This window comes from Callospermophilus lateralis, chromosome 4, assembly GCF_048772815.1.
Source record: "Callospermophilus lateralis isolate mCalLat2 chromosome 4, mCalLat2.hap1, whole genome shotgun sequence".
NCBI lineage: Eukaryota > Metazoa > Chordata > Mammalia > Rodentia > Sciuridae > Callospermophilus > Callospermophilus lateralis.
This window is the reverse complement of record NC_135308.1, coordinates 98,121,755-98,145,866: the sequence shown is the minus strand read 5'-3', so window position 1 is coordinate 98,145,866 and position 24,112 is coordinate 98,121,755. Positions and strand designations below refer to the sequence as shown.

The 24,112-nt window shown below is 37.6% G+C and overlaps 1 protein-coding gene across 5 annotated transcripts in view; it reads right to left on the bottom strand.

Moving 5' to 3' along the window:
• Fgd4 (FYVE, RhoGEF and PH domain containing 4) overlaps positions 1-24,112 on the bottom strand; it is a 197,475-nt gene that overhangs the window by 5,999 nt on the left and 167,364 nt on the right. For all 5 annotated transcript variants that reach the window (XM_076854280.1, XM_076854283.1, XM_076854281.1 and 2 more), the window contains 8 exons: positions 24,000-24,058; positions 23,524-23,670; positions 15,635-15,807; positions 11,595-11,625; positions 11,341-11,433; positions 10,891-11,016; positions 4,500-4,640; positions 516-656 (listed from right to left, as the gene is read on the bottom strand). In XM_076854280.1, the coding sequence (XP_076710395.1) occupies positions 516-656; positions 4,500-4,640; positions 10,891-11,016; positions 11,341-11,433; positions 11,595-11,625; positions 15,635-15,807; positions 23,524-23,670; positions 24,000-24,058 (911 nt within the window). The remainder of the gene's footprint in view (positions 1-515; positions 657-4,499; positions 4,641-10,890; positions 11,017-11,340; positions 11,434-11,594; positions 11,626-15,634; positions 15,808-23,523; positions 23,671-23,999; positions 24,059-24,112) is intronic.

The following is a 24,112-nucleotide window of genomic DNA, read 5'->3' as shown; positions in this document are numbered from 1 at the left end:
GCTTCCTTTTCTCCTCCTCATGTTCTTTCCTAACTCAATTTACCTTTTCTCAAAGCCCACTGAATAGGAATGAGCAAAGAAAGGGGATAAATGATTCACAGGGTGAAGAAAATAGCAACTATAAAATTTATCAAATTTGAACGACAAACTTAAGTTTTTCATTCTTTTTCTTTTTGGTATTGGGGATTGAACCCAGGGGCACTCAAACACTGAGCCACATCCCCAGTCTGTTTTTATATTTTATTTAGAGACAGAGTCTCAGTGAGTTGCTCAGGGCCTTGCCAAGTTGTTGGGCCTGGCTTTGAACTTGCGATCCGCCTGCCTCAGCTCCTGGGCCACTGCAATTACAGATGTGCACCACCACATCCCACCTATTTTTCAATTTTAATGAGACACAATGACAGCCTGAGCTCTTTTGTTCTAGGGAGGAGCAATGGCAGGATTGAGTTCACTGTCCATATGTCTCCCTCTGTCCCTGGGGGCATCTTGCCTTCAAGCAGATGTGGTGTGGTTACCTGGGGGGCACCGTACATGTACAGCACAAGAGGGTCTTGCTTGGGGATCACACACCAAGCTTTCTGCCAAGGTTTTGTTTTTTCCATGTACTGAAGAAAGCTGCACACCACACTGTTTCCAGATACTTCTGCAGATTCAATCTAGAGCAATTATGATGGGCAGAAAGAATAAACAAAATAAAACCGAAGTGATTAAACTTAGGGAAAATATTCAAAGAATATGTATTCGTATAAAATGTCTTCTAAAATTGTCCAAAAAAGATTAGTTTGCAATTACATTTGAAACTCTGTCACTAACATGGAAAAATACTTAGGTCAACTCTAACTCTTACTAGAAATCTATCTTTATGTATTATTTATTTTTACATGAGCTCTCATTAGTATTATTATTATTTGCATTATAATTTTTTATTTTTAATCTTTATTTCCATTACAATTCTTAATACACCTATATACCACAATTTATCATATCTCTGTATACAAAATGACACAGCCACATCAATGTTTATAGCAGCACAATTCACAATAGCTAAACTGTGGAGCCAACATAGATGTCCTTCAATGGATGAATGGATTAAAAAATGTGGCATTTATACACAATGAATATTACTCAGCACTAAAAAATAATAAAATTCATGGCATTTGCAGGGAAATGGATGGCATTAGAGTAGAACTCAAATTTAAATAAATATGTATTGATTGCTTTTTAAAGGCAGTTTTCTCTGCTTGATAGATGTATTTAATTTAATCATCATATCAACATTGAGAAGTTAGTACTTTCATTATAGAGATAATGAAGCTCAGCTTTTTTTTTTTTTTTTTTAATACCAGGGATTGAACTCAGGGGCACTCAACTACCAACCACATCCACATCCCTTTTTTGTATTTTATTTAGAGACAAGGTTTCACTGAGTTGCTTAGGGCCTCACCATTGCTGAGACTGGCTTTGAACTCTCAATCCTCCTGTCTCAGCCTCCTAAGCCTCTGGGATTATAGGTGTGAGCCACAGTGCCCAGCTAGAAGCTCAGCATTTTTAAACAGTTTCCCCAAGAGCACACATTTAGGAATTTGTGTGCTAGAATTTTAGCCCAGTATGAATCCAAACCATGAACTTTGAGCCACAATACTCCAACAATGCATAAATGCAATAGTAAAAAGGTAAAAACTGATCAATTGTCCTAGTACCTGAGATAATTTAAAATATTTCATTGTGACAAATTTTTGAAAAGTCATTTTATAGTTCTCTGCTTTGCTTTTAATATATTAATTACTGTGAAAAAAGGAAATAAAACCATTTAACTAAATTTTTTATTTTACACTTTTATTTCTATTATTATTATTATTTTTTGGTATCAGGAATTGAACTCAGGGATACTCAACCACTGAGCCACATCCCCAGCTCTATTTCGTATTTTATTTAGAGACAGGGTCTCACTGAGTTGCTGAGCACCTTACTTTTGCTGAGGCTGGTTTAAACTCATGATCCTCTTGCCTCAGCCTCCCAAGCTACTGGGATTACAGGTGTGTGCCATTGAGCCTGGCTTCTATTTTTATTTCTGAAATGGTGTGGTGCTACTCAGTTTTGTCAAGGAATGTGAATGTGAGAGATAAGAGAATGCATACATACACTTAAATGTATACCAGAGAATTACTTTGTGTAGTGGTTAACAAACTCTGGCCAAAGGGCCAGAGAGAAAATATTTCATTCTTTCCAAGCCGAGAGGCCATACCAAGTAACATAGATACTTATATGAAGAAAATAAACTTTCACAAATTTTCATTGACAAAATTTAAAATATTTAGTGTGTACTTAAATTTTTTTTAAAAAATGTGCGTCTATTAATCAGAATGAAATTCTTCTGGGGAAGATAACATTTTTTTCCCCCAAAGTACTGATTTGTTACCAGGTGATACATATTTCTGTGTAAGAGTAAACATTAAGAAACTTTTATAGCAATTTGACTTTGTGATGATACCTAAGTGCATGCTTGTGTATTTTTGTTGATCTGTGATGGTTTGGATATATAACTGATGCTTCATCACAGATAGTTTCTTCTTAAACACAGATACTTTCACAAGAAACTATCTGTATTGGCAAATGACAACCTGCAAGTTAACTCCACCTGCTTTTGTATGGCCTACAAGATAACAGTAGTTTTTACAGATGAACATTTACCATCAACTCGATGATAAGAACACTAACTTTAGACTCCAATTAAATGAAATGTCATCTTCCCCCAGAGAATTATATTTTTCTTATTTGTAGACCCATATTATAAAACCTACATATGGAATTTATAATATTTTTGAATTTTTAAATCCAAACAATGGCTCAGCAGTGAAGAGGATAAGCTTGCAAATATAATAAATCAAATACATTGAATTTTGTCAACATAATTTGTGGAAACTTATTTCTTTTTGTTTTAAAAACACCCATTTAATATTCTTGGTCTGGCCTTTTGGTCTGCAAAGAATAAAATATTTTCTGTGACCCTTTTATAGAGAAGTTGACCACTGTTCCACAGCACACAACAGTCTAGCTGGGACAGTGTTAAGTCTCAGATGCATACATATTAAGTCCTACTTATGGACTGCACATTGTATTTAGTTAAATGAATTAACCAAATAAGTAAATGATTTTCCCTCAGTAAAAGGTTTTCTAAAAGACTAGCTACTGATTTTTATTTCACAGAGACACCCTGAAACTCATCACTTAACACATGATCTGACTCATTATACTGTGCCAATTTCATGAGCTGCTATTAAGTCTTGGGGCTGAAGCTGTGTTCCTGGGGGTAAATGAAGAGTATCCTCCCTTCATTCTTGCCCAAGAAAGCAACATCTTGGTCTGCCATACAAGTAACATCTACATCCCATTAGGATTCAGAATTATATTTAGAATTTCAGCATATAGGCCTATCTTTTAACTTCAAACAGAGAACTTGGAGTTTAAGATCATTTTTCAGTTAACAGAAATGACCTTTGTATATTTACCTCAATAAGCTCAATTAGCAGTTAATCAGTTATTCTTTAGAAAAATTTTTGTTAGTGCCAGGGATTGAACCCAGGGTTGCTTAACAACTGAGCCACATCCTAGCCTTAAAAAACAAACAAACAAAAAAAACCTCTTTTATAAAAATGTTTTTAAATTATATATATGTATGTGTACACACACATACATAATATATATATAATTTTTATTTATATATAATAAATATATATATGTTTTATTTTGCTAAGTCCTTAGGACCTTAAGTTGCTGAGGTTAGTCTGCAACTTGCAATCCTCCTGCCTCAGCCTCCTGAGCCATAAGGATTATAAGTGTGTACTGCCTCTTTAAAAATTCTTGTTAAATCAAATCTCTAATTTTTGGATACATAGAATTTTGATCCTATTTCCAGGCTTCCCTGAACTTCCTGCCACAAAGGCCTTATTACATAAAGGCTTATATTATCTTTGACAGTGAACCCATTTCAGATATATAAGTTCTATTGAACATAAATTCACTTGAGACACTTCAGTAATACAGTTACCAGATTACTGTCACTGGCTATTAAATGACTGTAATGAACTGGCTACTTATTTTAATACAATAAGTTGAAAGAGTTGTTCAGGTAATAAAACAGTATTTTATTCTAAATTTGAAAATTTTCATGAAGTGGTTTTCAAAAGCCAATATGTTGAAATTGAAAGAAACGCTTTCCTATAAAGAAAAGATTCTATAATTTGAATGTTAGAAGACATGCAAACTAATACTCTAATATTGGGTTACAGCTACTTTGTGCATGTTGGATAACACAGCTCCTCTATCTGTCCAACCAAGTAAGTTCCTAAAAGTCAGCAAAAAGTTATCTTGCTTATTGTTACTCCAATTATTAAATACTAAGAGGAACAAAGTATATTACTTGTATTCCTCGTGGTTAAGAGAATTCTATGTTCCTGGCAGAAACACCTAAAAGATGTCCAACATTTAACATTTCATACCTCTAGAATTCCTTTCCTTTTCTTTTCTTCACTGTCTGTGAATCCACTTATTATTTGATAACAATCTTTACAGACTTTGCTCAGTTTCCCACCATCATACTCAAGTTGAGCTTTGTAGTCAGAACACTTCCAGCAGACCACCTTAAATTTTGAAAAAAGGATAATGAAGAGTGAATAGTCGTCTTTAGAAGACAAGAAGGTTTAATCAATAATCAATTATACATAATAATAAATGAAAAAAAATCAAACATACAGGGAGGATTTTTGCTAAACAACATCCACATAAACATTTGAAGTAAATATCGAGGTGTTGTAATCTGTGATGGGCTCTGCTTATCCTTTTCTTCTTGACTTCCTGGAACAGGAGATCCGATCCCTGAAGGCTTGGTCCAGACCTTTATTTTTATACTTCTGGATAATTCATCAATGTCCTTAAAACTCATGATGTTCCCTACCCTGGGCTCTCTTCATGTGGGGACTCCTCCCCTTTCAGCCTGTTCTTATAAATCCTATCACAGGAAATGGCCCAGCCACCCAACCAGTCATAAAAAGTAGGAAACACAGGAATCGTTCCCACCATCCTCCTACCTCATTCCATAAATTCACCATTTTAAGTTCTGTGATTTTACCTCCTAAACATTTCTTCAGTCTTGTCTTTCGTATAATCACTCAAGTCTAAACTATCAGCATGCTAGTTTGGACTACTTTTATAGCCTCTTGACTAGTCCTCAAAGAATTCTTACTGGCTTTCAGGCCTCTACTCTTAAACCTCCAGGCTATTTTCCAAACAGCCAGATGCTTTCTGAAATATGCTAACCTGATGTGATCCTCCTCTTCTTTTTAAAACTCCCCAGTCTCTCCTTTGCTCTCTGTTAAAGAACAAATTGTGAAGCATGGACTATAAAGTCTTGTCTAACTGGCCCTCTTCCTCCCCTGGCTCTGACTTCTTCTAGCCTCCAAAGTACATGTTCCCTTGCTCTCTCATCTCTGCTGCAGTGAGTTAATTTTGCTAACTCAAATTTCACTTCCTCAAGAAAGATTTCAGGGGTCAGGGTTGTGGCTCAGTGGTACAGCACTTCCCTAGGATGTGTGAGGCAGTGGGTTCAATTCTCAGCACCGCATATACATAAATAAAATAAAGGTCTGTTAACAACTAAAAACAATTAAAAAAAAAGGAAGAAGAAAGGTTCCAACTTCCAGAATAGAACCCGAGTCCGGTCACTGTGCCACTAAGTTTCCTGTACTTTTTGATTACAGTTTTTAATTATTTACTTGTAAGATTGTTTGTCTCTTTTACTAGGCTATAAACTCCAGGAGAGATTATTCTTGAATATTTTGTTCACCAGGCATACAATAAACATTACAGAATGTCAGTGAATGAATGACTATAATGCAAATAAATGCATGTTACTTTTTAGTGAATGGTATTCAAATTTCTAATTACTATAGGATAATTGTTTAAAATTTTTCTAGTTTAAGAAATTACTTTTTTATTATTATGATGGAAGTATATCCCCTCACCAATGTATAGTGAACTGTATCTAAGAAATATATAAATATCAGTAAAAAATTGTTTTCCTGTGCTGGGGACCAAACCCAGGGCTGTCTATGTACCAGGCAATGGGTCTATCACTGGGCCACCTCCCCAACCCCTTGTCAAAATTTTAAACTAGGTTCATAGCATTTCAAATTCATCATAAAAATGGTCAGGGGTTGGGCATAGCTTTAGTGGCAGAGTGTGTACTTAGCATGGACAAAGACCTGGGTTCAATACCCATCCCCTTAAAAAAAAAAAAAATCCTACCATTTTCTTATAATGAAATTACTTTAGGAGGATTTAGAATTAGACTTGTCTGTATCTGCTAACTTAAATCAACTGTTTTATTTATTTTCAAATCATATAGCATTTTTTAAATTTTTATTTATTTTTTAGTTGTACACAATACCTTTATTTTGTTCATTTATTTTTATGTGGTGTTGAGGATCGAACCCAGGGTCTCGCGCATGCCAGGCGAGCACTCTACGGCTGAGCCACAACCCCAGCCTCATATGGTATTTTGATATTCTACCAGCACACATTATTGTTTGTTGATCAAAGGTAAGCATGTCAATGCCAGAAATGATTTTTGATAAACTCAATGGTAGATTTAAAAAGTCTTACTCTAAGATGTTTGTTATTTGTTTAGTTTTGATTACAAAACTAAAAACTGAGTCTTAGAAAAAGAGAAAAAATAAGTCTGCACTAAAATGAGAATAAGCTAAAAGAAATATCAACATAAATTGCTGCAGGTAAGCACACAACAAATAAATCATGATGCTGCAATGCCTACAATGAAGTTTACCCATTCTTCTTAACAGAAAGGATCTAGTCTTCAGCTTGGTTCCCCCCAACTCTCCAAATTGCTGCTACCTCTTTGTAGCTTCATTTCACGCTTTCTCTTCACTCTTTCCAATGACACTCAGCTCAATGGCTGATCAAACTATGTTCAAATTTTATTTATAAGTAGCATCATTACTTTTCTATATAACATTGTAATTATTAATTCATATCATAAACATATTATTAGATAATTAACTTAAACTTTCATAAATAACCAAAGAATACAAAACATGCCAGAAAATGTGTAAGTTTTATAAGTTTATGTAACAATTGATATATATATATATATATAAGACTGTGTAAAAAGTCATAATATGAAATATGTAGTCATGATTAAACATATTTTTGACTCTTGATTTTTATCAATATGGCAGAGTAGATACATATGAAGAATCCTTTTGCTATCATACAACTGGCTTCTAGACACAAAAAATGTAACTTTAAAACTTTACTTTAGAGAGAATTCTCCAAGGTATAAAGACTAAAACCCAATGAATAAACAAAAGAAAAGAAAAACAGTGAGCTGAAAGTATAATGATTAATAAACTGTGCAAACTCAAAGTTTATATTTGGAAAAAGTCCTAGGGTCTGAAGGAACGGGGAAGTGAAACCGAGACTCAGTCATTTATACTAAACTCATGAAAGGAGGATCATGAAATATTGACCAAACATGAGCTCACAATCAGACTAGCAAAGTATTTCAGAAAATAAACCGTCATGAACCAGAACTAGTAGAAACAACCACCAACAGACTTTGACCACTCGAAATTCTTTAGATATTGGCATTACCAGACAGAAATCCTGAAGTTATATGAGAAGGGTTTGAAAAAAATAAAGTGGCAAACAACACAAAAACTATAGAAATGAAGAGGTAGATTTAGACGGAAAAAAAAAAAACAAAACTTCCAGAAATCAAAAATAAATGCAGGGCTGGGGATGTGGCTCAAGCGGTAGCGCGCTTGCCTGGCATGCGTGTGGCCTGGGTTCGATCCTCAGCAACACATACAAAGAAAGATGTTGTGTCCGCCGAAAACTAAAAAATAAATATTAAAATTCTCTCTCTCTCTCTCTCTCAAAAAAAAAAATGCAAACAAATTGATAAAATAGCAGATAGCTACAACTAAGGAGAATGTCCAAACTAATAAAATTAACAAAATACAGATATGCTACAAAGAGAGGCATGGAGATAGAGACCTGGAGGGTAGAATGGGAAGGTCATGTAACACAAAAGACCATATTGTATAATGTTTGAATCTTCCTTATAGAGGAGTTGAGGAAATTATAAGAAATAACATATACACAATAGTTCCAACAGTTCTTGGCACCAGTACACCATCAATGGTAGCTATTCTTTTTATCATTACTGCTACTCTCCTCTACAAATTTGCTTCATTTTTCTATATATTTTTATGTCACTTAATGACATTGCCATTTATTCACCTAATCTTAATGTGGGGAGTCACTCCTGATTACTCATTTTGCCCAACTTAGAACCATCTCCCTTTCAAACTTGGTCAAATCAAAGTATGGCATGTCTGACTTTCAATGACCTCATCTTTACCTATATTTCTAGTCCCAGCTAGCAACAGCCAGTCCCTGTCTTACAGTGTTTGATATCAAGCCAGCCTGTATCCCCCAGTATATCAATTGTATCCTCAGTTCAAAAATGCTGCCCCACTAATTCTCTGGAAGCTGCTCTCCCTTAGGCTGCCATGCCACCAAGGGAAACATCTGGGTCTCTGGCAATAGATCTGGTTGCCCACACTCATCTCAGAGACATCAAGAATTGACTCCATCACACCTCAGTTTCCAGAAGGCCTGGTCTCTCCAGTTGTTTTCCTAGACTCTTCCCATACACACTGCTTTGTATGTGATGTAGTCCCCCATCTTCCTTCCACCCCTCAGAACCCTCTCCCAGGGCCCTTACTCATGAATCCTCAAGTAGAGGCTGCCGGTTTCTCTCACCTCCCCTTGTGCCATTCTCTGAAAACCTCAGGGCTGAAAGCTGGGGTTTGTAGCCTTTGGTTTTCTTCTTGCCCTCAAAACCCCCTGGCTTTAGCCTTTTCCCCTACTGAGCTATTGTCTCCTCATCATCTGCCCCCCGCCCACCCCCGCCCCCCCCCCCGCACCATTCACTCAGGATTTTATAGTAAAATGGATCTTAGTTCACCAGGGTATCACAATGCCTGGTGACTTCAACATCCACGCGACTAACCCACTGAACTGACTTCTTAGGTCCCTACTGCCTGTGCCATTCTTACGAGGTCAGTGTCTTGGCTACCCACGAGACTGTGTCACCACCAGGGACTGAACCACATTTGACACGACAAGTTCAAACATGACTTGCTTGCTGGCAGCGGTCCACTAAGATGCAGCTTTGAAATTACAGAACTCCTTCTATCCATTGACCCCACCACTTTTTCTCAGCAGCCCTCTGCTCTCCCTCTGAGCTTTCCTACCTTCTTTGTTATTAGCTTAGACTTTCCTTATTCATTATGAACTATCTGATGAAGACACCTCTCTCTCTCCTTGTTTTTCTCATTACATTGACTCTGGATAAACTCTGCCATTTGCCTTCTCTGGCCTGAGCTGAATTTTGTTAGAGAAATCATTGCCGTTAAGCTGATGACTATCGCTTTAATCTTATGACCACAGACTACTAATGAGCATCTAGTCCGCCTGAGTTTCTCTGGCAGGCTTACCTTTTTCTGCCCAGGGCAAACTGTTTTATACTTAGTCTTCTCTCTTGAATCTTCCCACCTCCCCCTTCCTTCCTCCTTCACTCTTAACTTACGACTGCCTCATTCTTCAATGAAAATACAACACTGAACCTAAACTCCACACCACAAAGCCAAAAACAACAGCAACCTGTCCCCATTTGTACCCATCTTTCCTTCTGTTATATTGTTCCCCTCGCCCATCAAAAGCCAGAACTTCTACCTGAAGGGTGAGTTCCACTTCTTCTTGTCTTCTCAAAGACACCAAGTCCTCTGGGCATTCTCTCTCTTACCACCTCTCGTGCCACACTGCCCCTTACTCATCATCATCATGTTCCAGCCATGTGGCTTTTGGCAATCTTGTGACTAGAGCAACCTCTTTCCTACTGCAGGTCTTTGGCTCAGACTCACCATCTGCAATGCTCCTCCTGCCTCCTCCCTGGGATTAGCTCTTTCTCCCTCTTTAGGTATCCGCTAAGTACCAACCCTTCAGGTAGGTCTTCTTTTTTCTAAATAAAATTGGTTCCAAATCTTCCATTACTCCTACCTTTTCTTTCAACTTCTTGACCATTTTCTAATTCTGTTGACAGTAATTCGAAACTCTTGTCTTTCTCCATTATAATGTAAGCTCTGTGAAGCCAGGATCATTTTGTTTACCAGTTTTTGTGTGTGTGTGTGTGTGTGTTTTTTTCCTACTGGGGATTGAACTCGGGGCACTCAACCACTGAGCCATATACCAGCCCTATTTTGTATTTTCTTTTCTTTTCTTTGGTGCTGGGAATTGAACTCAGGGGCACTCAACCACTGAGCCACCTCCCCAGCCCATTTTGGGTTTTATTTAAAGACAGGGTCTCACTGAGTTGCTCACTGCCTCACTATTGTTGAGGCTGGCTTTGAATTTGCAGTCCTCCTGCCTTATCCCCCAAGCCATTGGGATTACAGGTATGTGCCACCGTGCCTGGCTCCTATTTTGTATTTTCTTTAGAGACAGGGTCTCACTGAGTTGCTTAGGGCCTCACTGAGTTGCTCAAGCTTGTTTTGAATTCACGATCCTCCTGCCTCAGCCTTCCAAGTTGCTTGAATTATAGGTGGGCTCCACCACACCCAGCTTTGTTTCCCATTTTTCCTCCAGGGTTCAGCACAAAACTGAGTGTTTTGTACAAAATTGGCACCAAAATAGGCTTATTAAGTGATTTTTTTTTAAACAATCTTTTTTTAAAAATATTTTCCCAGATGATAATCTAACCACTTACACCATTACTAGTGACCTTAATGAACCAGAAATCTCACTTACGTGTCCACATGCTCGACAATGGTGCCTTCTCCTTGTCAGTGCATTGAAAGGTTCCTTGCATTTCATACACATTGTCACTTCATTGTCTCGGATCCATCTCGGGGCTCTTTTCCCTAGCTCAGCAGTCTTAAAAAAAAGGAAGAAAAAAAGAGATATAATATTAATATAAAAATTGTGATTTCCCTTTTTTTTAAAAAAAACTATTTTAACAATTGTATAAACCATGTTCTGAAACTCAAGACCCAAGAAAAGAAATCAAAGATTCAAAGAAGTTTAAAGAGTGTCAAGAAATACTCACTACTATATCCATGAAGAAGGAATGAGATTCTGTCTGAATAGCCAATTTTGGCATTGTGAAGGGAAAGGGTCAGATCACAAAATGATTAGATAGATCTTCTGCAACTCTAAAGAGATAAAAGAGTTTAAAACTAAGAACTTAATTCAACTTACAGAAACCTCAGAGTGAATGTCATTATCCTTTGCAATCGCATTTCTGAAGGTTTCATGCCTTTGATGAAAGGCATCAATGGTCTCTTGAAGGGCCTAAAATATAAATGAAATTCAAAGCACACATTAAAGTATCACATGACAATCATGAATACACTTTATCAAACAAATATCCATAATAGGAATCATCTTAAAATTAAATAAACTTTATGCCTAGGTTGCCATAAAACAAAAATGAAAATAGAAATCAGGCTTACCTTGATCCATTCTTCTTTGTCTTGCTCGGAACTAAAACAAAACAAAATTAAAGTGAATGTGGAGAACAAATTAGTTAATTACACCTGGTGAATAAAACTGCTTTCATGTTTGTTCCAACTTCCTGGAAAATTCAAGAATGTCCTGAAAGGCATTACAATAATTAAACAATGTTTGGCAACTGAGCAAATAAATTCTTCTGAGATACAGTATCAGGCTATCTATTAATTTTGGTGACCATATATTTTGTTGGGGGCGGTTAGGTTAAGCTGCCATGCTACACCGCCCTGACATTGAGTGAAATACCCTCAGCTAGTGGTGTTTATCAAGTGGCCCTATACATCTAACACACTGGACACAAAGCAGCTAATCCTCCAATCTCCTAAAATACATGAAGGCTACTTAGTCACAGCCCACCTCAGAAAAAAGATTGCAATTATCCTTGCATCTAAAACTCATTACAGATAAACCAAAACAGATCAGCATTTTCAATGCCTGCAGGAAGGAGGTTTCACAGATTAATGGTGCCAGGGCTTTATAATTTTCTTTATGGAAAAAAATTTCCTCCACTGTAGTCAAGTCCCCGTCATCCTGTTGAGTCAAGTTTTACTTCCTCTCCCCTATAAGTAGCTTATGTAGCTGACTGACTATTGTCACATTATATTTAAAAAAACCCTTTCGGGAACTCTGAATGATCTTTAAATTTTGAAGAATATCAAAGAGTGCCTGTTCATTTACCATGTTTGGTAGGCTAGAGCCAAGTGTGAGTTCCAACCTAATGTCATCTACCTCATTCCAACAGGTATTCAATATGATTGAGATAACTGGAGGTTTGTTCCTGTGACACCATCCATCTATCCATTATTTATTATCTTTTTTTTTTTTTTTTTTTTTGGTACATGTGATATTGGGGATTGAGCCCAGGGCCTTGCACATGTGAGGCAATCACTTCACCACTGAACTATGTTCCCATTTCTTTGTGAGAGAGGATTCTCACTAGATTGCTGAGGTTGACCTTAAACCTGCCAATTCTCCTGTCTCAGTCTCCCGAGTCACTGAGATTACAGGTGTGGGCCACCATGCATGGCTCCAATATTTATTACTGAGTATCATAATGTGCAGGAATGTTGGTAGAATCTGTCAAATGGAAGATTCTGCTTATTGCCCACCTAGACACTTAAATCTGTTTTTTAAAAGCAAAAATACAAGCAACTCCTTATTGCTTTTTCTTGTCACCACAGCTCTCCTACCCTGGAAGCATAGTTATTTGTTAGCTACTTTCAGTCTTCTAAATGCAGACAAAGATACTTAACAAGAATTTAATGTCTTTTTTCTTAGTTTTTTACTCTTGGCAAGTTTTTCTACTCTTTCATTTAATTTACTTATTACAATACTTTAAATTTCACTCATCAATAGAGAAGTATTGCACAAAAATTAGATAAAACTTAATACTTGGGGTGGGGGTGTAGCTAAGTGGCAGAGTACTTGCCTAATGTGTGTAAAGCCTTGGATTGGATCCCCGGCCCTGCCTCAAACAAAACAGAATCCCCACCACCACAAAACCCCAAAATACTTTTTATCTTTTTAAATGTGGAAGAGGAAGCATAAATGCAAGGGGTCAGTCCTGCAGTTGACTCACACCTTAGCAAGAAAAGGGGAACTCTTTTTTTCCCAGCTGGCTTCAGAAGCAAATTCTCTTTAAATATTTTCAAATATATACCTAATTTTTTTATTTTTATTTTTGTAGTATAGAGGATTGAATCCAGGACCACTCTATCACTGAGCCATATTCCCAGTCTTTTTCAGCTTTTATCTTGAGACAGGGTCTTGATAAGTTGCCTAGACCAGTCTCAAGTTTGCAATCCTCCTGCCTCAGCCTTTCAAGAGTTGCTGGTATTACAGGTATGTGCCACAATGCCTGGCTTACACACTCAATTTTTTAACTTTTTCTTTCTTTCTTTCTTTCTTTTTTTTTTTTTTGTGTTTGTGTGTGGTGCTGGGAATTTAACCCTCGGCCTCCTGCTTTCCAGGCAAGCACTCTACCACTGAGTCACATCCATAGTCCTACACATTTACATGCAATTTTTAATTGCACATAAATCCCTCTGATACTCTTTTTGAACCCTCAATATTTGTCTCTATTCTTGAGAGCCATTATAGATCAGATGGAAAGTAACCATTTAATCCAGATTTTTTATATTGCCACATTATCACAAATATAACTAGGGGAATAAGAAATTCTTAATGAAGAATAACCATGTTTTTGATACTAATTGGAAAATTATAAAGTGAGATTGAGTGTGCTTAAGAAAATTTCTCCCATCCTGAAAAGCAAATAGCCCAACTTGCTAATGGAGGGCTAATATCTCCTTGGAGGCATCCAGAAACTTCTTTGCATTCTCTCCTCTGATGTAACACCTCTTGGGTTTGCAATCTTTTTTATTTTCTATTTTTTTGAAATATGCAGCACATTAAATCTTCTACAATTAAGATTTCTATAATGATCATAGAATTGATGAGTGCTCCCTGTTGCCAGGGCCAATAACTCAGACACTGAGTGAGGCCTCACATCAAAAGCCTACCAACACAGCATCATACATATTCCCATGAGTTTGGGTGGCTGAGGCCCAAATCCTACCATGAAGCAGGATAACCATGACCCTCAAAAGCCAAGCCCTCTACCTTTTAAACTCACTTGAAATGCTACCTGCTAATCTTCACAGTATCCCCCGATTGCTCCCCCATTAATGGGGTTTTCAATACAAATTCTTTGTGGGAAATCAAAGAATTGGCTGTTCCTTCAAACTTTCCCAGTTTGCTACACCTTCCATAGTGGTAATCTCACCAATTTTCAGACCTCCTGGGCACAGATTCTAGATAAAATGATATATTCTTGCCAGATGCAGTGGCACACACCTGTAATCCCAGTGACTCAGGAGGCTGATACGGGAGGATCACGAGTTCAAAGCCAGCCTCAACAAAAGTGAGGCGCTAAGCAACTCCGTGAGACCCTGTCTCTAAATAAACTATAAAATAGGGCTGGGATTGTGGCTCAGTGGTCGAGTGCCCCTGAGTTCAATCCCCAGTACTAAAATAAATAAATAAATAAATATTTTTTTGTTGAAAGCTTGAATATTAAACTCCTAGACAGTGACTATATGTAAATCAAGGTGAATTCACCTGGGCAACCGGAACCACATGCTGTGTACAGAGGAACAGAAGGGCCTCTCTGACTCTACATGGATTATTGGGCACCAACACAGTTAGAACTGGGATTGGTACTTTACACTCAGATCTGTGATCTTAGAGTGTCCACATTTTCACCTTGCTAGGCCTTTGTAGGCTAAATGGAAAACTGTCTTCTAAAGCAGATTTATTTCACATTCTGATAGCACCTTGTCTTTCAGAGGTTCATGCATAAGGTAGTCAGCTATGATCTGCTGTGGTTTTCCTAGTTCTTCCTAGGAAAAGTTAGTTCAGAACTCCAACCCTTTCTCTCCTACTCAATAAGGTGCATAATTAGAGCCATATTCTCCAAGTTCTGATTGCCAAAGGACTCCTTCATGTATCTTACAACTGACTATGGCAGGGGATCATTACTTTGATTACCCTGTCAAACATTTCTTTCCATCAAAGTGCTCCTAGGTTCCAAGAATACAGAGCCCCTAAAGGACTCAACAGTTTAGTATGGAATAGTCATCAAACAAATATTTGAGAAGCAAGAGGAGGAATAGAAGGCTGATTAGGGGAGAGCAATTTCTTCCAAGTGTCAAGACTTTGACAATGTGCAGCAAACTCATCTTCCTAGTACCTTGTTATTCTGAAGAGATAATCAACTGAGTGAAGGCTTACTAACTTAGGCACTGTGGGGAGAGGAAGTCATGATGTCTGTCCTTCAAGAGCTCCCGGCTCTCTATTTACATCCAGTCAGATTCCCAGGGGTCTGTAGCATTCACTTGGGAAAAAACCCTCAGCACTACTCTTGAGCTATAACTTACTCTGATGTTTGGGATAAGCATTGGGACAGCAATGATTCTGTTACCTGGCCTGTAGTTCCAGTGTTCTCTCTTTTCCGGACACCTGGAATGTGTATGGATATTCTTCATTATGAGTCTCTACAATTTTCATTCCATCGATGCCAACCCTGGTCCGAACTGTGAATTTTGAGCCTACCAAGCTGAATCTGGGCACGCAGTACAGTAACATGTTGTTGAACTGCAAGAAACAGAATGTATATCAATACACAAGAAATAGAGAAAATAAGGAAAACTGACCAATGTTTTTTTTTTTTTTAGAGAGAGTGAGAGAATGATGGGGGGAGGGGGGGAGAGAGAGGGGAGGGAGAGAGAGGGGGGGAGGGAGGGGGGGAGGGAGAGAGAGGGGGGGAGGGAGGGGGGGAGGGAGGGGGGAGGGAGGGAGAGAGAGAGAATTTTTTTTTAATATTTATTTTTAGTTTTCAGCGGACACAACATCTTTGTTTGTACGTGGTGCTGAGGATCCAACCCCGGCTGCACACATGCCAGGCGAGCACGCTACCGCTTGAGCCACATCCCCAGCCCAAAACTGACCAATATTAAAAGTACACCTGGACAGAAATTCCTTGGAATTCCAGGGAATATGGTACTTCCTACTTGAGGAAAATTTACCCCTACATTAAGATTTTTATGCTTACATTTTTAAAAAAAATCATACAATTTTTGAAATAGTTTCCTTTCATGATTCAAATATTTTACTAATATGTAAATAAATCAATCACCTTTTTATACCATTGCTTTAAGAAAATTAGTTCAATAGGTCTGATAAAAATTTATTGAGGACCTTTGATATACTAGGAATTGAAGTTGTTATGTTTTTTTCTTTTGTTCTCCTTTATTTATTTTTTATTTATGGTACCAGGGATTGAAGCAATGGATGCTTAACCACTGGGACATGTCTCTAACCCTTTATTTATTTATTTTGAGACAGGCCTCACTAAGTTGCTGAGGCTGGCTTTGAAATCACAATCCTCCTGCCTCAGCCTCCCAAACTGCAGAGATTATAAGTGTGCGCCACCATGCCTGGATGTTTTTTTTTTTTTTTTCCCCTAAATGGTATTGAGGATCTCCAGGGTCTCATGCCAGACAGGCTCTCTATCACTGAGCTATACCCCCAATCTTTAACTGAAATTACTTTTTTAAATTTATTTTATTTTTTGAAGTTCTTAACTTTGGAAGTTAAATTCCTGGCCAGGTGCAATAGTACACTGTAATCCCAGCTACTCAGGAGGCTGAGGCAGGAGGATCAGTGGTTGAGTACCCCTGGGTTCAGTGTCTGGTACTACCAAAAAAAAAAAAAAAAAAAAAAAAGAAAAGAAAAGGAAAGAAAAGAAAAGAAAGAAAGAAAGAAAGAAAGGAAGAAAAGAGCTGGGAGAAGAGGTGCACACCTGTAACCCCTGCTACTTAGGAGGCTGAGGCAGGAGAATTGCAATTTTGAGGCCAACCTTACAACTTTGCAAGACCCTGTCTCAAAATAAAAACTAAAAAGGACTGGGGAATGTAGCTTAGTGGCAAAATGCCCCTGGATTCAATCCCCAGTATCAGAAAAAAGAAAAAAGAAAAAAAAAAAGAGAGAGAGAAAAAAATCCTGATACATCAGCACAGACCTACGAATCCTTGTATCTTTAAAATTTATCACGTAAATTTACAGAAAACCCATCAGTTAGTATCAAGAGGTTTTTAAAGATATGACCTTATTCTTGTCTTGATAAGGTGTACTTAAAAGAAAAAAAGAAAAGAAAGGTTTTTATTTTGAAACTGAATCAAAATTATTATGTACATTGCGCCTCATTTCTGGTCAACAATTAACAGTCCTTGCTAGGACCATGAACAATATAAGACTGACATAACAGAAACTGAGTTTTTAATGACGTTGTGAAAGCATTTATTTCACTTTTTTGGTGAGAGGGGTACAGAGGATTGAACCCAGGGGCGATTTACCACTGAGCTAAATTTCAAGCCTTTTCTATTTTGAGATAGGTTCTCATTAAGTTGTTCAGGCTGGCCTTGAATTTGTGATTCTCCTGCCTCAGCCTCCCCAGTTGCTGGGCATGTGCCATCATGCCCAGCTATTTCACTTTTGAATATGTTAAAACATACAGAGAAATAAAACTCTATAAATATTTGGGTTAATTTGTGGGCAGATTTCTAAGAACAGGTCCATACTTCTTACTTCATATTTGTTATTTAAATTGTTTCAAGGGTTACATATATTTTTCTTAGGCAAGAGTTACTAGGAACTAAAAATTATCTTTTGCTTTTCCAACAGCATTTTCCCTAAATTCTAATTTTTTTTTTTTTTCACATGCTTCATTCGAGGTTTCTCAATTTGTTCTTTTTCAAATTTTCTCTAAAATTTTACTATAAGCCCTGACTTTACTGCTTAGGAGGTGTGTGAACCCTCATGCTTCGGGGTCATTATCTGCAAGTCACTGGTTGCTAAAAAGATTAAATGAGGAAACCAAATGGAAACCAGTATTTAGCACGGTACTTTGCACATACAAGTTACTTAAATTAAACAAGTTGTCTTATTTTATGCTCTTCTAGGATTTGATTCTCGAGCTTTTCTCCCAGGCCCTCTGCTTGGCTCCATACTATGTTCTAAGAGGAGACACATCAATGGATATTTAAAGCATCAACATGTTTATGCGACACAGTCCCTTGTGCTCATTCTGAAAGTATATTTCTCACCAGTTGTTTTTCGTTCATCATTTTGTAACTTCCTATAACCACTGTCATCATAAATTTCAGTTCCACACAGGGGAACATAGTATTAAAAGAGCACTAAATGCATTTGACATATATCCCAGTATCATCTATTTATATTTCTAGTAGAGGACATAATCCTTTATCATTAACAGCTCGCTAAATGCTGAGTATGGCCATGACAGCCTCATTGTAGTAGATAGAATTTAGATATTTTAAAAATCTCCCAATGTTCTCATTGCCAATTCTGTATTGTAGCTTGACTAAGCCCATACCTTACTAATTTTCTGGGGAAGGGATGACATTGAGGATTGAACCCAGGGTGCTCTACCATTGAGCTACGTCCCCAGCCCTTTTTGAGACAGGGCCTCTCTAAATTGCTGAGGCTGGCCTGGAATTTGCAGTCCTCCTGCCTCAGCCTCCCAAATTCATGGGACTGCAGGCACACACAACCACATCTGGCCTGTTTGCTAACTTTTTGAGTTAACATTTCTTTCCCTCTCCCTTCCAACCCCCTCAGGAGGAGATTTGGTTAAGACTGTATGTTGGAGGGGCTGCAGAGCCACCACCACAAGGACAGCTCACACTTAACCAAATTGTTTCTGAAAATGGAGTGACAAATGTAGTATTATAGCATAAAAGAGTCAAGTTACCTGATACTTGTGTTCAGGTTCGCTTTATAGTCTTGTTAGTTTATAGACATATAAATACATGAATATGGAGGATTTTAGCATTTGCCTTTGGTAGTTATTCTCATAAGATGACAGACAGATGTAAATAAGTTTCTCTTTCCTTTTCATGCTTTCAGGACTACCTCCCTGAAACTTTTCCTTGGTAGGACTTCACAGTATAAATTGTAAATAACTACATATTATCCTTAAAGAACTCTGATCACAATCTAATGCTGGTTAATAATTATATTCTGTATTCACAGAGATGAAAGTGGGAGCTTTTATAGGATATAAAATATTGCCACACAAAGATTAGGTGCCATATCTGTAAAAAACAAGGTAGCTGGTCCTACTCCCTCTCTGAACCTTGCTCCTGTGGCAAAAGTCCTGTTACCACTACTAAGAGAATCTCTTGTCTCTGGGTTTCCCCTCATACTGAAAGAAGAAGTTGCAGCAGCCATAGCACCAACAATGACTTTTTCTTTCACTATAGGAGATTTACTTTCTTCCTATCTATAGTTCAGAAGTGGTAATCAGCAAAGCACTGAGTGATGAGGCCATCTGTAGAAGTCCTAGGTTGTGACAAGATCTAGAAGCAAGTTCTCAATCTAATCTTTTTTAAAAAAAGGGGCGCGGGGTTGCGGGGAGGAGTGAGCGTGGTGGCTCACGCCTGTAATACCAGTGGCTCAGATGGCTGAGGCAGGAGGATGGTGAGTTCAAAGCCAGCCTCGGCAAAAGCAAGGCACTAAGCAACTCAGTGAGACTCTGTCTCTAAATAAAATACAAAATAGTGCTGGGGATGTGGCTCAGCAGTTGACTGGCCCCGAGTTTAATCCCCAGTATCACAAAAGGGCGGGGTGATCTCCTCGCTTGATCTCTAGTGTGCAAGTATTTCTAACCTCTTACAATATGTTCACTGAAATAATACAATTTCATTGTCTCACCAGTGATAATTTCATTGAAGTTTGTTTTAGAAGGTAAAAGAAGAGTGTTGGAGGAAATTCACAGTGACTGATCTGTATTTAAAGTTTAAATAAGGAAAAAAAATTACCTAGCAAGCTATAACAAGGAATAGAACAACTACCAAAGGCCAAGAATAAAAACTCTTGGGTCATTTTGTGGAATAATTTAGTGATTCTTATTTTAAAACCTTCAGATCCAAGATAAGGTGATTTTATTGTGTATGTGTTTAATTTCTTTTTTTTTAAATTGGTTCTTTTTAGTTACACAACATTTTGTGTAAGAATTCATTTTGATATAATTGTACAAGTATGGAATATATCTTATTCTACTTAGGACCCCATTTTTGTGGGTGTACATGATGGTTCAAAATTCACTATGGTGTATCATGTAAGAACACAGAAAAATTATTTGAATCCTTCCACTGTCTTTCCTTTTCTTAACCCGCCTCCCTTCCCTTCATTCACTTTTGTCTAATCTACTGAGTATCTATTCTTCCCTAGCCCCCTTGTTGTGGATTAGCTTCCACATATCAGTAGTGATCTAGTTAACAGAGTAACCTACATCAACATAAAAAAGTGAAAATGTAGTGTGGAAGCAAGCAAATAGAAACGAGTAAGGAGCATTTGAATATGGAATCAGATTCTAAACACAGTTTGACTTTTAAGCCAAATTTAATATCCTGTAGTAGGGAATCAAAAGCTTGCCTTCATTTTCTCACTAGAGAGAAAAGAAAAGGAAAATGCTACTTTTGAAGTTTCCACTTATAGAAGAACAAGATGTTCCCTAGGAATAAACAGGACAAGCACAGTCTCAGAGAGTGGATTCAATGAATGAACCTACACAGTATGTGACTCTAGAATGGTCTTCAAAACACATGGTTTCCTAAAATTCCTGCTATGCCACTCCACTCTCCTGGGAGGTAATGGTAGGGTATATTTCTCAGCCAATGGGAACTGGATCAAGATGGGTCTTTTCCTCAGTTGCTAACTGCCATATTCCCCATCCCCCATGCCCAACGCTCCTGCCATCTCTCTTCCAAACAGCAGCTTAATTTGGCTTTGCATCAAGATCCTCGACCTCAAACTATTTCCAGAATAATTTTGAAATGTGAAAATTAAACCAAGACAATTGGTTAGACACAGAACTAAAAAGTTTAACTATAGAGACTGCCACTCTAATGAGGAAGAAGAAAAAGGACCTATAATGTAAAGGCAGAGCAGACATTGATTCCTGGAGGATTTTACCCAGAAAATTATATTAAGCTGACTTTTTAATTCTATGTTGTTGATGCCTGGACATCTTCATGCCTTGCTCATACTGAAGGGACTGACCCTCCCAGGTGACCCAGTTCCCAGAGATAGTCCAGGAGTCACCTGTGAACACACCTTCTGTACGGAAGCAAACACCTTCAAACACCCCCCTCCTCATCAAGCCGGGCTACTGATTCCCCTGCCAGAATCACCCCCAAAATCAGGCAGACAGTAGCCCCTATGCCCAGGAGCTCACTGCAGTTCAAACTTGCCCATCCCAAGCCTTTTACGGCCTTGCCCATTATCTCCTGTGGAAGCCACAAAGGCTCCTGCCCACCTTCTGCTTGTGCCCTCTGCCTCTTCACTGCTGTCCCCTCCCCATGGTAGGAATAGCCCTCCTGTTGGGATCTGTCTTTTCATCTCTTTACCATTCTTGAATAATAATATTTAGGTCTTTTTAGTTCTCTGTATCACCTGGGAAAGGTGGTGTACTTCTCTTTAGCTCAAATAAGGACTTTATAGTTAGATAATGTTCATACATTTTAAAAACAAATAAAATTAATATACTATACAAATTCATCTTTTTTAAAAAAAAAAAATGTTTTTAGTATAGTAGTAAACCAACCTACTAGTTCTGGAACTCTAAAATGAAACCTTGTGCCCATTTCTCCTTCCCACCAGCCTTAGGCAACCACCAATTATGAAATTGGTGCATTTGCCTATTCTAGACATTTTATATAAATAGAATCAGAGTATGTGGCCTTTTGTGACTGACTTCTTTCATTTGACAGTTTTCAAGATTCATCCATGTCATGTATTATCAGTACTACAATCCTTTTTATTGACATAAAGTCTTTTTATTGACATAATAGGATAGCCCATTGCATAGATATACCACACTTTAACCATCCATCACTGATAAACATTTGGGTTGCTCATGGTTTGGGGCTAAGATGAATAATGCCACTATGGATGTGGATACTCAAGTTTTTGTGTGGACATGTGTTTTCAATTTCCTTGAGTTGAACAGACTTGGAACAACTGGGTCACATGGTAGGCAAATTTTTTTTTTTTTTTTTTAAATGACTGAGAGATACTGAACATTCCTCTTCATGACAGCTTGCATAAGGTTTCTTTTCAAAGAAGGCTGGAAGCAATAGATAGAAACTTCTCAGGCCTTAAGGACAACTCTGTGAAATGAATGCCTGGCAGCAGAAAAGTCTTCCTAGGCAGCCTCTTTACCAGTGAGTCTTTGGTTTTTGCCTTTAATAACAATCATAATAAAGCTAGTTGACTGAGCCGCTATTCAATGTGTGCTTGCTCTTTGTCAATGCTAGCCATTATGATCCTTATTTTATTAGATACAGAAAAGAATCAGAATTCACTAAGGTAACAAAGAGATACAGGTCACGTGGACAGAAACTTAAAATAATAATAATAATGGCCTGGATGCCCCAGGAAGACTACTACATTTGAGATAAGCCCCAGGCTAATTGTCATTTCCAGGAAGTGAAGGAAGGGACAAGGACTGGCAATGGTGAAAAGGAACTGTGTAGCAATCACATTTTCCCTATAAATACCTAAGACAAAAGCCTTACAATCTTGCCCATACAGTTTTTTTTTTTACTCTAGAATGATTAAAAAAGTGATTACAGATGATTAGGAGAACTGCTGTCAGGAAATAGTATGGCAACAAAATACTCAGGAAATGGTGCCCATTATGTTGAAAATGAAAGGAAACAAGTAGACAAGGAGGATTTCAGAAAGTATACCATACCCTGCATATGCACTATTAGCATTATTATGGAATTCAAGGCTAAATTGTCTTCAATATGCCCTACTGAAGTAAATTATACCCATAAAGTACACAAAAATAGTTAAATTTTAGTTACTTAAACTATTCCGTCATTCAAACTCCTAACAGTGTTTACTAAATCAAAGCAGATGTAATTTATATATATATATATATTTTTTTTAAAACATTTTATTTTTATGTGGTGCTGAGGATCAAACCCAGGGCCCTGCACGTGCTAGGCGAGCACTCTACCACTGAGCCACAACCCCAGCCCTAAAAATATTTGTTATTTTATTTCTTTGTGGTGCTGGGGATTGAACCCAGGGCCTTGTACATGCAAGGCAAGCACTCCACCAACTGAGCTATATCCCCAGCCTCAGATGTAATTATTTTGGGGAGCAAGCAAATAAGTATTGTACTTTTCCAAGATGTAAACAACAATTTTTCTTTTTGTAAATTATTCCTTTTTGGTAAATTTTTCTTATGTATCTTGCCAACACTAGGATACTCACTAAGAAAAGATAGCGTTCTTGTGCTGACGTGTTCCGTGCAGCTAGCTTGAGGATCTGTCCTTCTTTTATTAGTTCATTGGAAGGGTTTACAATGTCTTCTTCTTCTCCCAACATTTCATAAATCTCCAAGAGTTTCTTTAGGTTCTCCTGGGAAATTAAAACAAAATACAGCAAGATCAAATACAGGAGGTGTCAATTAAGTGACATGAATAATAATACCTGACCTTAACTAAAATCTGCATCATTTAGAAGGGATTGGGAGTGAATGTATTTTTTTGGTATAAAAATGTATCCGTAAATTGAAACCTAAGAGAATAGGGGAGAGGGTTACTCCAGGAAACATGAGACATTTTGCAAATGTTTTTTTCTTGTTTACCTCTATCTGTTCACTTTGGTCCAAACCTACAGATAGTATTAGACTATGTTATGATAATTATCTAACCATAAAGTTCCTGTCTCCTCTAAAAACCACTTACCATTTTTCTTATTGCACTATTAGAATGGCTTGCTGCTGTAGATATAATTTCAAGTGATTCTAAATGGGAAAAAAAGAAAAGTAAATAAATATGTTTTGTCCTTCCTGGGCTAC